The sequence below is a fragment of the Gymnoscopelus braueri genome (genome assembly GCF_963280865.1).
Source record: "Gymnoscopelus braueri genome assembly, chromosome: 10".
Lineage (NCBI taxonomy): Eukaryota > Metazoa > Chordata > Actinopteri > Myctophiformes > Myctophidae > Gymnoscopelus > Gymnoscopelus braueri.
In genome coordinates, this window is record NC_137611.1 from 28,196,931 (window position 1) to 28,214,876 (window position 17,946).

A 17,946-nucleotide genomic window follows, 5' to 3' on the forward strand; every position below is an offset into this window, starting at 1 on the left:
GCTTCGTATCAGTGAGAGTGAAGCAGTTGTTTTCCTTACTTTCCTTATACTACACCCACCCACCCACAGGCCATGCGAGGGCAAGCATGCTTCCCTCCTCCATATCCCCTCCCGCGGCCCTGATGGCTAATGATCCCCCCTGCTTCCTGAACTGGAGGAGCTGAAGGTGAGTATCCCCCTCCAGTCATCTTTCTCTCTGCCCCCACCAAGACACACACTTATAACAGTGAAAGCACAGGGTTTTTCTTTTTTTTTCCCTTTGCGTATTTTTAAAAATGAATTAACCCATTCAATCCGGGGCGGGCGCATCTCATGTCATTTTCTTTGCGCTATTCAAAAATAGCAGATCTACAAGCTCATAGCGCGGCACCGAGTGCCGTGCTATGAGCTTGTAGATCTGCTATTTTTGGGGGAAAATCGTGAAACTGTGTGCAAATCTTTAGTTTGAATATATATATATACTTTTTTAAAGCGAAGGTTTTTAACTCAAATCTTTGCTTCTGGGGATTTTACAAATGTCTTCTAAATCCTAAAAGTTTCTTTTTTTTTACTTATGTTGCTATATTATCAATGGTTTTCAAACTTTTTTCATGTCAAGGTCCCCCAAAATAATATGTATTTGTCCGCGGACCCCCTCCCATCTAAAAATATTTTGTTCCAGGGACCCCCGGAAGCAAAGATTTGAGTTAAAAATGTATATAAAAGATTTGCACAAATGTTCACGATTTAAAAAAAAATAGCAGATCTACAAGCTCATAGCGCGGCACTCGGTGCCGCGCTATGAGCTTGTATATCTGCTATTTTTGAATAGCCAAATAATAAATCTTAAAATGACACACAGATGCGTTCCCCGGTCTTAAAGGGTTAAACACCACAAAATGAAATATAGACCATGTGGGGTCGAACCACACTGCAACTCTCCTGGCTCCAGTGGTGTAACGAGGATGAGGACAAGAGATGAGTTTGACAGAGGCAGAGAGAGAGAGAGAGAAGATAGAGAATGATTATCAATAATGCAGCATGCATACACAGCTAACTGTTAAAAAAAAACGAGCGAGCGAGAGAGAGAAGGAGAGTAGCCTATACGGAGCCCAGGAGAAGGGGTGAACCACTGGGCAAGAGCCACTTCCATTAGTGCCAACACATCAATTCATTGTTTAAATACGACATTGATCTGAGTGACTTGTGAAACAGGTCCTAATGTTACAGTGCTTTTTGGAGCTGCAGGCAGCGCTACTATCAATACAGAAACTCTAGGAGTAAAGACTCTGTGGATGGCCGCAGTGTTGTTATAAAGCAATCTTCTCCCCCCTGACATCTGCCGGTGTTTGCATGTTTCCAGTGAAACGTACACACTGCAATGCTACGTGTAGTTGTTGGGCAAGAACATGGAAGAAAGAGAACAAACTACTGCACGAAACTCACAGAGTTCACTGTTTTAGGTTTATTTTTGTATTCCCACCCCCCTTATTGGGTGCGAGTTAATAATCGCATTTCCTCATAATTCCACTTAGTCATTTGTTTTCCTCTCTTTTGCTTATTGGTGATGAACTAGGAAATGCTCCGTAATGGAGCCTCATGGGAGAACAGGAGCCTTTTTCTCCCTCTATCAGCCCTCTCTCCAGATTCCCCTCTTCCGATCCTCCTCTCCCTTTCCTCGTTTAATGTATAGTCCATCGTACGATGGTGTCGTGCACCGAAAATAGAAAAAAACAAGCTCACAACGCTCTGCATCTGCAAAGCATTGTGAGCTGTACTTGTAGAATTTGTCGAAATTTGGCTTAATCCTCACTCCTCCTCTATTATCCTGCTCGTATCCCCTCATATCTCTCTCTGTCTCCGTCTGTCTGTCTGCCTGTCTCTCATTCTCCTAACATCCCTTCTTCTCCCTCCCTTCTTGCATCTCTTGTATTGTAAACAGCTCACAAAAGCATGACAAAGTCTCTGCGCGTGTTTCCCCTGCTTCCCCCTCTGTTCTCCCAGCTATTTGTTATTGTCTCCCCGCTATCGCGTGTTTGTCTCTATCACGTTTGTCTTTATTCTCCTTTTTTTTTCTTCTCTTCCTCCGCGTCAAAAAAGGAAAAGTTAATTAAATATGGAACGAGATGGAGCAGCATCTCTTTAAACCATCATGTCATTAAAATGGCATCCCTGGGAGATCAGCTTAAAAGGAGTCGGAGAACAATGTCTTCTCAGTCAGATATTTATGGGCCTGGTTATGTAAACATGCTCCCTTTATTCTCTATGTATATTTCATGTAATTATCACTTTTTGTAGCACTCCCGCCCCCCGAGACTAGTAGAGGCAAGAAGTTGCTTGGGGAATGTCATTAGAAGAGACTATATTGTTGCAGCCCAACTACAATATGATATGCCACTGAGCGAAGGCTACATTCCAGGCCTTGCAGCAACCTTTAATCTATATTTGACTTTATCATATAAAAAACATCAATGTCTTGACCCCCAGTGCATGTGTACGTCTGAAGCTGATTGACAGTCTGCCTGGAAACTCACAGCCTCCACTCCTTGCTCTCGCCCATCCTTGTTAAAAACCCAAGGAACACACTGTATTATGTACTGGCAAGAGCAGTCTATTCTCATATTCCTCTCCACACTACATCAGAAATGCATGGCTTGAAACTCATGCCTGTGCAAGTATACCATTCAAAGATTTTGATAAAAATAAAAACTAGACGCTCCGCTCGGCATGCCCATACATCCTGCCTTTTAGATGGGCTGATCATCATCTTGAGTGAACTAGATTCCATCAACAACAAAGGCCAGCGATTTGCGCTAGAAGGCCTGGGTGCCAGCTGACGGAAGCTGCTAATTAAGAGGGCTGGAGAGCCGGTGGGGTGTCTTATGAAACAGGGGCACCTGGGTTTCACTAGAGGAGGCCGGGTCTCTGTCACACAGCTCAACTGTGTTGCAAAAGGGGAAGAGAGTGTGTGCTGCTGCAACGCTATACGCCACGTAGCGCTCATTCCACTCAAGCATAATGCCAAACGTGATTCAGGCACAAGCCACCGCCTCCCCTCTCAGCTTGTTTTCCATTATGTACAGTAGGGAGGTTGTTATTGCAGGGTATGATGAAATTGTATATGTCAAGGAGCATTTAATTCAGAATTACACACACTTAGATAAACAGACCTACCAAAAGTCACACTCACGGGCACAACATTCACACTGATGTACAGTATATACAATCATACACAACCTGGGGCTCACACAATTCACACAAACATGCAAGCAAATCATGCATAATACACATGAATGCATGCATGCATACATGTGTGCATAGAGTATGCATGCATATAGTACATGCACATACGCACGAACGCACACACACACACACACACACACACACAGCATGTGGGCTCCCACGTGCATAACGTGCCCCTCTCCTTTTCCATTGTTCATTGAGTCTTCTTTGCTGTGGGGTCAAGGTGTCTCTGAGTAATCTAACTAGCTCTGACTTTAGGGACAATATAAGGTCTGTCATGAGTTCTGTCATTACTGCTGTACTCACCAGAGGCTGATACGGCTCTCGACCACCGGTGAACCTGCCATAATGCTATCCAACCTGACCCCACAGATGCAGTAAACCTAAGTGAACCGCACTTTCTAAAGTCGTCGGCAATAACCACTGCAGAATTGCTTTTAATCAACGTCTGAAATGAGGGTGACTTGAAGCGTCGCCCCATGCTGATTAAATGTAATTGTTTAATTGCCAAGTGCTGGGAACCCATCCTAAGAGGATTCCAATGGAATTATTTAATCTCCAGTCAGGAAGTACACTGCAGGATAAAAGAGCACAGGGAGAAACGAGAGGAAGGCGAAAGGCAAAAATCAAGCAGAAAATACAGTCTGTTTTTCTCTTTTTTAGAACGCACTCATGAAATGTTAATGGCGGTGGAGAAAGTGAACAGCCTAGGCAGGAGAAAATGCACACTAAGTGATGCTATACGACCACACAACAACTTAAAAAGAGGTCACACTTTTGGACCCGTTATACCGCCAGAGCAAAATGTATCTTCCTTCAGATACAATGGATGTCATGTTGCTCTGCGGCATTTATTTAAATGTCTTCATACTGTACAGTATGTGAGAATATTTACTGTAGCCCTGTTGTGTTCTTTGCCATGTCAAAGACCCCACTGGGTACATTCCACTAGTGTTGCCAGGGTTTTAATTGTGTGGACCGGAGGTATTGTGCAAGTTGAGAACAGAGGTTTTTTTTGTTGTTGTTTTTTCTTCTTTACATTAAGTCATTGTATCAGAATGCTGTAGGGAAACGTATGAGAGTTTAACTATTGAAGGGTTCTCATGTGGGAATTTATATAGGCCTTCTAACCCCCTCTGATCAGTGGCTTTCTCTCTGCTAATGGGGGACTATAAAGTTAAGGGGCACAGGTGCACTCCATTTGGGGTCACAGCTCTCAGACACATCGCTTGAGGTCACAGACATACAAACCCCCCCATAAACACATTCACATACACCCACTGAGAGGTGTTTGACACACATGCAAATACATCATACGCAATACACACGCATATGTGTTTCACCTGTGTTTCTTGTATATACTTTTTATAGTGTGTGTGTGTGTGTGTGTGTGTGTGTGTGTGTGTGTGTGTGTGTGTGTGTGTGTGTGTGTGTGTGTGTGTGTGTGTGTGTGTGTGTGTGTGTGTGTGTGTGTGTGTGTGTATTTATGCAGTATAGGCCTATATAATTAATGTTATACAGTATGTATGTATACATACTGTATAACTGTGTGTGTGTGTGTGTGTGTGTGTATATATATATTTATATATATATATACACACACACACACACACACACACACACACACACACATACTGTACATGTATATATATTTAAGATGGTAATATTTAGTATGGTGAATACTCATTACTGACAAATTCAAGTACTCCCTTTGCTTTCAATAGCCTGTAGGCTTGGCTCATGTGCCATCATCTTTCCATCCATCAATCAACACCTGTATTCCTGCTGATGTCCCAACACACTGCAGCGAGACGGTACGTTGCGGTTAGCATTTAGATACACAGGGAGTAAACCCATGCAGGCTTGCCATTCTGCTGATAGCTGCAGTTCTGCCCTCCCCAGGGAAATGCGTCACAAGTGTGCCTCTGTCCCCCCACCATGCCACGGGGGGACATGGGAGAGGGGAGCCTGCTCCTGCAGCTGTGCCCTTATTCCCGGCACCTGACCACGGGCCCAGATGTGCACACGGGCAGTGGCAACAATTTGAGCAATGTAAGTCCCCGGTGGGACCTCAGGCACCTGCAAATGGAACCTCACTATCCAGCATGATGGCGTAATTACGGGTCTAATAAGTCCACATCGGAGGGTCTCATCTAATCTATCAAAACAAGCCTAACTGCAAGGTGGAACAATATGAAGACGGTAGTGCACCCTGGGTTTTTGCTCGCATCACACAAACAAAATAAGTACCACTTGACCCAGAAGTGGCTTCGAGATCAATGACCCAATTATACATCAGGTAAACAGCAGCTACCCTGGGCAGTGTTATCATTTGTTTTAATGTTATGGTGCAATTTATGCTTCTTTTATTCCATAGCAGAGTGTAGAGCGACAGGAAACCATGATCAGAGAGAAGACATGCGAGACGTGACGGGAGTCAGATTCGAACTCGGGTCCTCATTCATCACAAGGAGGATGTGATTCATGCACTAACTCGCTGAACCACCAGGCAGCCCAGTGTTATCATTTATGCAGGATTTAAACCATAGGAATGTATTTATTATTGGTTTTACCAAGCATGCAGAGTGTTGACCAGTTACAGATGTAGATATTTCATATATTTTCAGCAAATTGTTCCACTAGGTTGTCAATGTATTCACTTATATTTTAGTCACTGTGATACTCTTCTGCACCAGTAAAGCAATTAGTAGGGCACTGGACTACTGGCAGTTTCACATATTGTGTAATAGAAGCTAGGACAATAACATTGACTACAAAAGAATTGTGACACAAAATTATTGTTTCTAAATTTACATAGCAGTTTCCGATCCAATGATTATTGGGCTATATTTATTCATTTAAAACTCAGATGAGTGATTTTATTAGCACAAAATATACCTTGAGATTGAGTTTGATTGATGAAACGCAAACAATAGTGGCAAAGTCTATGTGAACCAAGGCCAATTGCCAGAGGAGAATTCATCCTACAGTATATACTGTGTTATAGCCTAATGCCCTGGCACTGCAAAGAATGCTATAAAGGTGAATGGTGACATCTAGTGGTATGTAAACATTCATACATGCCCAGTATGTCACTAGAAATATCTAGGTATATATTGGTATGTATTGTGGGAATACTGCAAGTTGCTTAGATGAAGCAAAACATTGTTCCTAAGACTTCAATTCAAACATGACAAAATACAGTATATGGGGTTGTTTGTTGTCATTTAGTACAATTCTATTTGTATTTCAAATTGTGATGATGCTGAAGTTGCAAAAAGCGTATGATGCTACTTGTTACTTACAGTACCTACAGTATATGTATGTATTATACAGTAGATTTCCCTCCCTAAAAATGGATTGCAGAATTTGTAATGTACACTATGCGTGCATTTGCTGGCAGTACATTATGCGTGCATTTGTTGGCACTACACTGCATTACCTCAAAGAGCAGAATCTTTCCAACAGCAGAGGGTGATAGTGATCTATTAAACTGGTGCCACATATAAATCCAGATATGTGTTGTTTTCTTTGAAAGGCAGATGCAGCGTGATACCATGATCATGAGTTTTTTTTAAATGCAATTCATCATCAGCTTTTACTGTTATGATAAAACTCAGCTGTAGGCAGGCACAGTAAATAGAGTGCTACAATTTGTAGTCCTAAAATCCGTTGTGGTTTCTCTCGCCACATTTCTGATGCTTTAAAAAAAAAAAAAAAAGGTCCGTGGTTACCATTTCTAATAATATCTCAACCATGGATTTGGGAGTTTACTTTTGTAAACTTCTATTAAGTGTGTGGTTCAAAAATTCCACAGAAAATCGGCAGTAGGAACCCAAAGCAGAGGAAACTTCCAGACTCACCTACAATAAAATGTCATCCCTGTAGCACTCTATTGATTCAAATGAAATGACCCACCTAAAACTTCAAAACATTCAAGCGTCTGATTGAGAACTACTACCGATGGTCATTATGACATACTTTAGTGTACAATCCAGCTTCTGCTGATTGAACTGCAAGTGGTCTCTCTCTCCAAGGTTACCAGCCCATCACTGGCCAGTTTGAAGGTCAGCCGAGGGCTGAGTGGTACGTCGCCTGGGGCACAGAATCTGGCCAAAGGCCCTGCGGAAGCTACCGTGGCAGAGTGGGTAGAGGAAGGGGTTAATGGCTGAGTTGAGCCACAGGAGCCAGAAGGTGACCTCGTACCAGTGGTGTTGGACGCACCGCCCCCTGCAGGTGGCACGGATGATCATCAGCAGGGTGTAGGGCGCCCAGCAGATGGCAAACACACACACTATGACAGCCAGGGACTTGGCGATCTTCTTGTCCCTGGACAGACGGCCGGGCCGGGTAACCCTGGGGGACGAGGGGTCCGATTGGCCCTTGGAGGGAGAGGAGGTCTGGGAATGGACGGAGCCCGTGAGGGCCAGTCTCATGCCCACCCCCGAGTTCTTCTGAGAGAACAGGCGGGCGGCGTCCCCCTGGGCGCAGCCTGGCTCGCCGGGCCGGAGGTGGGAAGGGCCTTCCTTGCGGTGGAGCAGCCTCCTCCTCCTGCGGATGCTGAAGTAGATGCTCAGGTTGAAAAAGGCCACGGAGACGAACGGGCAGAAGAACTCCAGCGTGGAGGCGCTGAGCAGGAAATACCAAGTGTAATAGAACTCGGCAAAGCATTCCTTCTTTGGCACTCGGGTCCTGCCCTCTGCCAGCTCCCAGAATATGATGGCTGGTCCGTAAAGGACAAACGCCAGCACCCAGACAGCAACCATCTTCATGATGACCTGGTGGGTCATGCCCTGTCTGGCACGGTAGCTCACCTGCAGCAAATACAAAAAAGATATGCTGTTTCTTTCGCTATTATTAATGTAAATGTTGTGTTCTGAAAACACAACGTAATGGCATATAGAGTAGTCTATGATTAATGCAATGTACAGAATAATTCATGAAAATCTGCCAAAAAATAAGAGGATAAAAAACTGTATACACATATATATATATGTATGTCTTTGTAGAGTTAGATTACTACTAAGGTAATAATGTACCACTGACCTAAAGTCAATGAATTACCACCCACAAACCAATTATCTACATTAACATAATCTTCAATGTTCCTGTCCACAACATTGGCCAGCAGCAATTGTAACTAACCATCTCTGTTATATATATAACCGTCTGTTCGGATCCACAACTGAAATAAACGCAGTCCTTCCATATAACTGATAAATAATGTATTGACTGTGCTAAGTGCTCTGTCTTAATGTAGGTCTACCATAGAACAGAAGAGCATATGGTTTGTGCTGTATGTTCAATCCATACAGAACCTGTTGCCCTTGAACGTTAATCATTGAAACATTTGATGGTGCACTGTAGGTTATGCCAAGCAGACCATGAGGGGTGAGTCTTATCAATGACCTAGTATTAAACCTAAACAAAACCTTTTCCCATACACTCCGTGCCCAGGCTTAGAGGATGTTTAACCTCACTAACAAGCACTTACGCTCACAGTAATCTGAATCCCAATCCCAGTCTTTTTCACGGGTGAACTACAACTTCCGACACTACCTGCTCTTTCTCTTTCAGTATTTCAGTATAAAATGCTTTTAGGGAAATGCTGCTTGACTGCTGGCGAACGGTTTCTGCTGTGATTGATCATACAGTGTTGGTGGGACCAGAGCAGACGAAAGAGGATCTCTATGATCAAAGCTAATGCGGATTAAAGGAGAGGCTCTCTCGCTAGTGTTATTTGTATTCATTGCTCTGATCTGATGTTAAGTGTCTGCTTGTGAAAAAAAAACAGAACACTCTTTGTCTACAGTCCTGGGCCTCACCCTACCTTTGAGTTAACACACATGACACGCATGCACATGCACATGCATGCACATGCACATGCACGCTCGCAGCACACACACACACACACACACACACACACACACACACACACACACACACACACACACACACACACACACACACACACACACACACACACACACACACACACACACACACACACACACACACACACGTGAGAGAACAGTCACCTGGCATACATAATAAAAGGCTCAGCATGGCTGGCAGCTGCAGGGGTCTATAAGTCTATAACTACTAAATTAAATATCTGTCAAAAATATTTTTGTATTTGTACAACACTGGAAGATGTTGTACAAATAAAGGTTAGCATTAGCCCAATCATGCTGTATGTTTTTAAAACACTGTTGTACTTGGGGAATTTGGCCAAAATGGCAAGATTGAAACTGAATCATGGGTGGATTATGACTGTAATGTCAATAGAGTTTATAGTTGTGCAAGTGATCCACATAATTGCCTATTATCATCCTGGCATACATCTTGGCAATTACAATTACAATTGATAAAGCAGATCTGAGTTATCAGAGCCACTCCAGTACCAGGCCAAGCCCGTCCTGAAGTTGAAACATGACCTTTCTGCCTTCATCATGAGGGAGGGCTATAATTAGGGGTGGCACTGGGCCTGAATGGGTCATGAATGATTAACCTGTGCAGATGGGCTCATTTGGGACAGTGTGGTGCTACTGGCCCCACTGATGACCTGGGCGATTCAACCCTCAAAAACAAAGTAACGGACCACCATGTAGTGACCGACGGTATTGGGTTTTTACACTTCCAGAGTTAAATTAAGACTCAGGATTTTACTGTGCACAAAGGAAAAGGCACTATTTTCAACCTTTGGAATCTAATACTGAGATGAATCCCAGGGATGCTGCCATCCAGAGAATTGAGCTCTAACATTATTGTACTTTGGTCATGATGGGAGTTTCATTTTCTTCTGGATGTATATCAAGATTCTTATTTCTGATAGAGGGCCATTGTGTATTATTCCAGATCAGCGGTGGAAAGTAACTAAGTACATTTACTTAAGTACTGTACTTAATTACAATTTTGAGGTATTTGTACTTTACTTAAGTATTTCCAATTACCAATACTTTTACTTCTACTCCACTACATCTCAGAGGCAAATATTGTACTTTTACTCCACTACAATTATTTGAAAACTTTAGTTACTAGTTACTTTGCAGATTATAAATGATTACATTATAAAACATACTTTAGCCCTATTTTATACCTAGGCTATTTGAAAATAGGTATTGGATTTGAAAATAGCCGATCTACAAGCTCACAACGCGTCGAGCTTGTAGATCTGCTATTTTCAAACATTTTCGTACTTTTACTTTTGGTACTTTAAGTACATTTTGATACCAATACTTATGTACTTTTACTCAAGTAAATTTGTTATTCCGCACTTTTACTTGTAACAGAGTACTTCTACATTGCAGTATTGATACTTTTACTTAAGTAAAACATTTGAGTACTTTTCCCACCACTGTTCCAGATAAGAAGTAAAAGATTGTAAACTCACCGCTTGGGTGACAGAGAGGAAGCGGTCGTAGCTGATGAGGACAATGTTGAAGACAGAGGCTGAACACAGCAAGTAGTCCATGACCAGCCACAGCTTACAGAGTCCTCTGCCCAGTGTCCACCTGCCTGTGAGTGTATAAGGGATGTACAGCGGGATGCAGAACGCCCCTGGGAAACCAGGTGTTGGCAAGAATTATTTAAATAACAAGTACATTTACACTTGAGTGAAGTATGTTATGAAAATACACTTCTCAGATATCTCCATCTGCAATAGTAAGATGACCTATAGCATTAAACACTCTGGTCTATAGACTCTATATTCAATCAATATTATAGTAAAGATTCTATACTATACTGTTTGAGTAAGGCTCTATACTAATAGAATGTTTGTTCAGTAATGGGTACAGAAATATCCTACTCTGACTGTAAGCATCATGAGCAATAGAGGTAGGACTACCATAATATCACATGTCAATGTGACAATAATTTGTCTCTGCAGGCTGAAAACATTGATAATATAGGATGAATGCTTAGACTTACCAACAAGAAAATCTGATATTGCCAAATTCAAGAAGTAGAAAGTGCATTGCTTTCTCAAACTCTTGTCCACTTTGAACGCTAAAATCACCAAAGCGTTGCCCAAAACAATCATAACAGCCAAAGTTAGCATCATCAGCAGCAAGATGACATCAGGTCCCGTAAATACGAAGCTGCTCTGAACTCTGGTTGCATTGTCAAGAAAGTGCACACTTGAGTCGGAATCCGACTGATCTTCAGACATTGTGTCCTGGATTTGAATTGACGATCGTTTCGCTACGCATTTAATCAGAAACAGTGCAGTCAGTCAGTGGTCCGAAGTTTCTAACGATGGTGAAAAAGCAACAGGTGCCTCGCGTCGCGACTGAGTTTGGTTTGGACACCCTAGCACCCCACAACAAACCATTTAATAGTGGTGGAAAAAAGTTCTCAAATGTTTTGCTTAAATCAATACAGCAATGTAGAAATACTCTGTTAGGCCTACAAGTAAAAGTCCGGAATTCAAAGTTTACTTGAGTAAAAGTACAAAAGTATTAATACTTTAATCACTCTCCACGTTAGCTCCTAGATTAGGTCCCGGTGTACCGGCTCCGGGCAGAGGTGGAATCCGTCCAAACGTAGTGAAGATCACCTTTTTCGCAACATCGTATCCAAAAAGTAAAGAAATTCCCAGAGACGTACAGATGTTTAAAACTTTTCCGGAAAGTATTTTTTTTAGGACGGGGTTGAAAAAAAAACAGTTAAATCGCTTATTTAGTCAGCCTGTGCTATGTTTTCCCATTCAACCCGGAAGAACCCCCGACGGCAGGTGCCAGTACTGCTCCCGATTCGGCTGCAATGGGAAAACATGGCACAGGCTGACTAGATAAGCGATTTAAACAGTTTTTTCAACCCCGTCCTAAAAACAATACTTTCCGTAAAAATCTTAAACATCTGTAGGTCTCTGGGAATACCTTTACTTTTTGGATACGATGTTACAAAAAAGGTGATCTTCACTACGTTTGGACGGACTCCACCTCTGCCGGAGCCTGTACAGCGGGACCTCATCTCGCTAGCTCTAGTCTCACCAGCATCTAGGCGCGCACTGCACGTACGGCTTGCACTTACTGGGCCAAACTTGTATTTGATTTGCTAAAGGATGAAAACGGTTCTGTTGAGCAAATAAAGAGCAGTCAGTAATCATCTCCGTGAATGCTGTCTCCAGTGGGAATATGTCACACAGCTGATTTCCATGCTAAACAATCAAGTAAATGCAGCATTTAAAAGGATCCCTGGAAAATAAGCCTTTGTATGTCTTAATACATTATAATTGCCCTCTATAAGTAAAATTAGAAGCACCTGAAATATTGTATTTTTTTTTTTAAATAGCGAATCTTTTACTCAAGGGGGACAATTACTCCTGTAAGTTGATGATGGTGTCATTGTCCATGTGTGGCAATAGAATGTATGGAATGCATGTGCTAATAAAACGTATTTTTAAAATATTGTTTTGATGCTCATGTTAACCATAGGAAGTATTACATTGATTTTTGATTATGTTTAGGTTAAGTATGATTGTTTATTGCTGGACCACACATACAAATGACATCGTCAACTTGCCACAGGCGTTGTCCCCCTTGAGTAAAATATTAACTATTTCTAAAATAAATAAAATATTTAAGGTGCTTAAGGCAACCATACAAGTCAGAAGTATTGATGACATTAACTTTAGCCTATTTTAAAACATTCACATTAATCAAAACCACACTCACACAACCAGCATCTCTTTCCCCAATCCCTGCTCTGACTAATGAGTCAACTGACAATCATCTCTGACTGACATGAAGCATCACAGGCTTGATAACAATGACCAGCAAAAATGCCAATGGCTAGTGGAGCAGACTCATTTCATTATGTTGATTTTGCACATGTATAAAAGATCAAACATTCAAGACCATGGCAGCACCAGTAAAGCATCCAAGGATGTGTCTTGTCACAATATTCTTTACATGGTTACACGCAAGTAAACAGAACATTTCTGAGATCCATTTATACACTCTCTGAGTATTTTCAACACTGCGTTCTGAAGATCTTGTGAAGAACAGTGCTGAAACACAGCTGCGGTCCCACACTGTGGAAATGGCAAAAACACTACTGTCCTGCAGACGTGACTGAAGACGCTCACGCTCAGTTTCATTATGATTTATTTTAAAGCAGATGGACCACACACAACACACAGCAAAATTCTTAGTGTGTATAAGCTTAAAAGTGGACCCTTGTGGGTCCAGTTTGACATTTTCAGAGTAAAAAATTAGACCAAGGATTTACTGTGCACAATCTCAGATAGGAAATGTTGGCCCAAGACACAGGATTCTAATCCAAAACTTCTCAAATTGTATTGCCATAGCATTCTCATTCACAACACCCCCCAGCCCAACACACACACACACACACACACACACACACACACAAACACACACACACACACACACACACACACACACACACACACACACACACACACACACACACACACACACACACACACACACACACACACACACACACACACACACACACACACACACAAATCATTATGTACTGCATTTTTGGCCCTGATTCAGAGCAGTTTATTTATTGCCAGTACATGCAGGAAAGAACAAGTGTGTTAATATACTCTAACATACAGATTGGTTAAAGTAATATAATGATTCATTCATACATTCCTACATTCTTGACCTATTGTAATTAAAACACATCCCTCAAAATGGTGTCCATGAGTCAACAGATTGACACTCACATAACTCAAATAATGAAGGATGATCATGTGTGCAATTGGCTGAAGAACACATTCTTTTCAAGGGGATCATTTTACATCACTTAAAAATCTAATCAAAGAAAGAGATCCTGCACACTGTCTGGAAATGCAAAACGGATGCTCTTCATTCCTTGAATTTTTGCAAGTTCCAGACAGTGTGCGGGACCTCTTGCTTTGATTTGATATCAAAGATCCTTTTCCAAAACAAAGCAGATGCACCAACCGTGAGGCCTTGAGACTTGTGTGGTGTGCCAGAGTGATCAAGTGCCTGTGCTGATCAGCCGATGGACTCGTGCATTGACAAGCACGCTTGCCCAAATTCCATAGTAGTGAGTTTGACAACGTCCTGGTTTTGCACATTCACTGTTGTGAATGGTTGTTGTTGTTGTTGTTTTTGTTGTTGTTTTAGTCTAGCATAGTGTGGTACATTACATTCTCCCTATACTAACTGCTAGCAGTGCACCTAAAATACACTTTAGTACACATACTTTAAAGCAGGGGTCTTCAACGTTTTCAGGCCAAGGACCCCCTAGCTGAGAGAGAGATGAAGCAGAGACCCCCCACTACATATTGTATGAAATTGTGTTTCAGATTAAACTTTTTTTGTTTACTTGGTCTGCCCTTTTTTCCCTCTACACCTATACCTCTTTGCCAAAAATAGCCGATCTACAAGCTCACAACGCCTGGCAGCACGAGGCGTTGTGAGCTTGTAGATCTGCTATTTTGGCTAAAGTTCCTCTCAGAAAAAGGGATGCTAGGGTTCAAGTGGTTAAGGTAAAAAAAAAATCATATCGCACAAAGATTTGGCGGACCCCCTGTAGTAACTCTGAGGACCCTCTAGGGGTCCCAGACCCCCTGTTGAAGACCCCTGCTTTAAAGTCAGGTTTTAACTCATGCTGGTTATTTGTCAACAAATCATTATTTTCCAAGCAACCTCAATAACGTGATGATGGACTTGCAAGAACTCATGTACACATGAAGGGAAACTATGTTTTGTACAACATATGCTGCAGAATACTGGAGACACAGAAGAGACACAGAACATCAAAGAGACTATTTGATCTGTGTAGGTCTACATCAGTAGATGTGTGCAGGTCTACCTCTGAGGATTGTGGGATACTAATGCATGACAGCATAAATACAAATCAGAGTGGGATTTGTTGTTGGGCAAAAACATTATCTTCCAACATTATCTTTCCATCTTACAGTACTGTGAATAAGAAACACCCCACACACGTTTTTCTTCCTTCGGAGCCAGGCGGTGTCATTGCACAGCATGCAGTCAAATAATACGGAACAATCTTCTGATACTCGGACTGCTCTCAGTGAAGGGAATATATCAAGTGTTAACTTTCCACTATACCTCTCTCTCACTGTCTCTTCCACTGCCTGTCCCTAAAATGTCCCTGGTGGGGATTCTATCTCCAGGTTCCCTTTGAAGCATGCCTTCTCTTTGCCTCCATTATCTTGTCATTTGTGGGGGATTACGCTCTGGAGCACACACAGTCCACCCTGCCGCTTAAGAACTGTGACAGCTTACAATAATTGCCAAGCTAATTAACAGGAAGTACAGACAGTAGTGCAGCATACTTCTTCCCTCGCCAGACCTGATTTGATGAATATACTTTGATTAATGTATGCAGCAGCGGTGCTTCCAAGGCACTGTTATAATACACGACACTGATAATACTGACTGATTTATACACGTTAAGAAATCATCAGGCCCACTGCTGACTGGCACAGTGATTAAGTTGAAGAAAGTGGGCTGGCAACTTGAGCTATAAAGATAGCTTAAAGGGGAATTTTGGACCACGGTTTTATTACCTTTTCTATGATGTTATGATATCTTAGGATGAATGGTACAGCAGACAAATGTCATAACTCCATACCGGGTCCGCCACAGCCAAAAAACGTGTGCCAATAGGCCTTGTCTAGCGAGACTTCCGGTGTGCGCAACAACTAATTTGGTATAATCTTTCACATGTATATTTTTCACAATACCCATTCCACATAAATATGTTTTTGACAACTTCTTTAAACACTATTAGGGTACGGTCATACTGTACCTGCACACTGGTGCAGGATGATAAACGCAGGTTGTGTACGGCTGCCTGTTTTGTGCAGCCAGCACAGCCTAAAAAACTGAGTATCTTGCAGAGCGGACGTTGCAGAGTCTTGACGTTGCCAAGCCGGTCCGCCTTCGAATCATCTGATTGGACAGAGGGGCAAAAGCAGCAACGGTCACGAGCATTTATCTGCTTCAAATAGACTTTTTATCTATTGGAGGTGCCCTGGCGCATCAAACGCATAAACGCAAGGTGTCCACAACACAAGGCTGCGCAAGGGCAACAAAATGCTCTGTTCCCATTGAAAATTAAAACCAACACAAAAACACGGCCACATAAGCAGAATCAAAGTTAGGTATGACCGTACCCTTAAACACCATTTTTTTGCAAGCGACACGCTTGCTAAAATGACGTAGGAAGTGGAAATGTACCGGAAATGTATTTATTTATGTAATTTAACGTAAATACCGTGCTCCAAAATAACCTCGGGCGCTAGACCCTGCAGCATTCGTTTTTGACACGTTCCTCTGTATTTTGATGTTTTCACTGTTTGTTTTGGTAGCCCCAAAAACCTCCAATTATCTACCAAAACAAACAGTGAAAACACCAAAATACTGTGAGAGGGTAATCAGGGCAGTGTGTTCCTGCCTTAGACAGTAAAAAGAATGGACAGCGTTACGCCACTAGACTCGACAGACCGTAAATGAAGCCTATTTTTCAGCTATTTCAAATCCGCCATCTTTCTATATCGTGTCGCGTCATATCCTACGCAACCGGAAATGAATGCTATTGGTTGGGTAGCTTGTCAATCAAAAGCGGGGTTGGGGAATGAATGCTATTGGTTGTGTAGCTTGTCAATCAAATCATCCCGCCCCTCCTAGAGCATACCCTACTTTATCGTCAATTTTTAAATGAATGGGACCATAATTTACCAAAACGCATATCATGGTGATTGAAAGAAGACTTTAAACTAGCGACTGGCATATAGTATTTATAACAATCTTTATTAAGGTAATAAAATCAAGTCTAAAGTTCAGCAAAAACCGACCCACTTGCATTGAGAGTTATTTCTTCTGACACCAGCAGGGGTAAAACAGCGAAACTACAGGCCATTCAGATGAACTATCACTTCCTATAATCAATTTCAAAGGCGGATGCTGGGTCCTTGACCACCACACTAATCCAGTTGCTGATAACTGCTGGTATAGAGGGAAATGATGGGTACATTTGTTTTTGTTATTATGTAGGCCTAGGCCTAAACACAGGGCAAAGTCATATATGCCTTTAAAGGGATATTTCACTTTCAAAAAAACTTTTGGTCATTTTATCGTCTACTCAGGCTTTTGTAAGCCCCCCAGACCGTTTTTAAGTTGCTTCATTCAGAATTTCAATATTTGATATTCATTTTTATCAGACACGCCCCCTTCCTATACAAACCCATTATAACTTCAAACTCAATTTTTAACATGTTAGATTCATCAAAAACACCCGTCCTTGGTTCTGGTGACTCACCCTGCCCTCCTAATACGCGAGGGGGCCGTGTTTTCATTTATTTTTAATATTTTTTTGGGAAAATGAAAAAAATTAAATACAATAAAAAAATAAATGAAATGATGAATCTAACAGGTTAAAAATTGAGTTTGAAGTTATGATGGGTTTGTATAGGAAGGGGGCGTGTCTGATAAAATGATTATCAAATATCTAAATACTAAATCAAGCAACTTAAAAACGGTCTGGGGGGATCACAAAAGCCTGAGTAGACGATAAAATGACCCAACGTTTTTTTTGATTGAACTTTTTGTGTTATCCTTTTAGCATCATTACCTAATCATACCACTGTAGGCCTACTATTTGTAAACTGTTAATAAAGTATTCAATCAAAAAATATTAAAGTTTGGTCCCTCATTTTCGCAGCCACAGACCTTTAGGCTA

The 17,946-nt window shown here is 41.8% G+C and overlaps 1 protein-coding gene across 1 annotated transcript; it reads right to left on the reverse strand.

Annotated features, from left to right (window-relative positions):
* Window positions 1–7,271: 7,271 nt before the first annotated feature.
* LOC308094088 (histamine H3 receptor-like) lies at window positions 7,272–11,395 on the reverse strand (the record flags this gene model as incomplete). The annotated part of the gene is made up of 3 exons (XM_080440545.1): window positions 7,272–8,036; window positions 10,616–10,782; window positions 11,155–11,395. The coding sequence occupies 3 exons, from the start codon at window positions 11,393–11,395 to the stop codon at window positions 7,272–7,274; spliced, it is 1,173 nt and encodes a 390-aa protein (XP_080296671.1).
* Window positions 11,396–17,946: the final 6,551 nt, after the last annotated feature.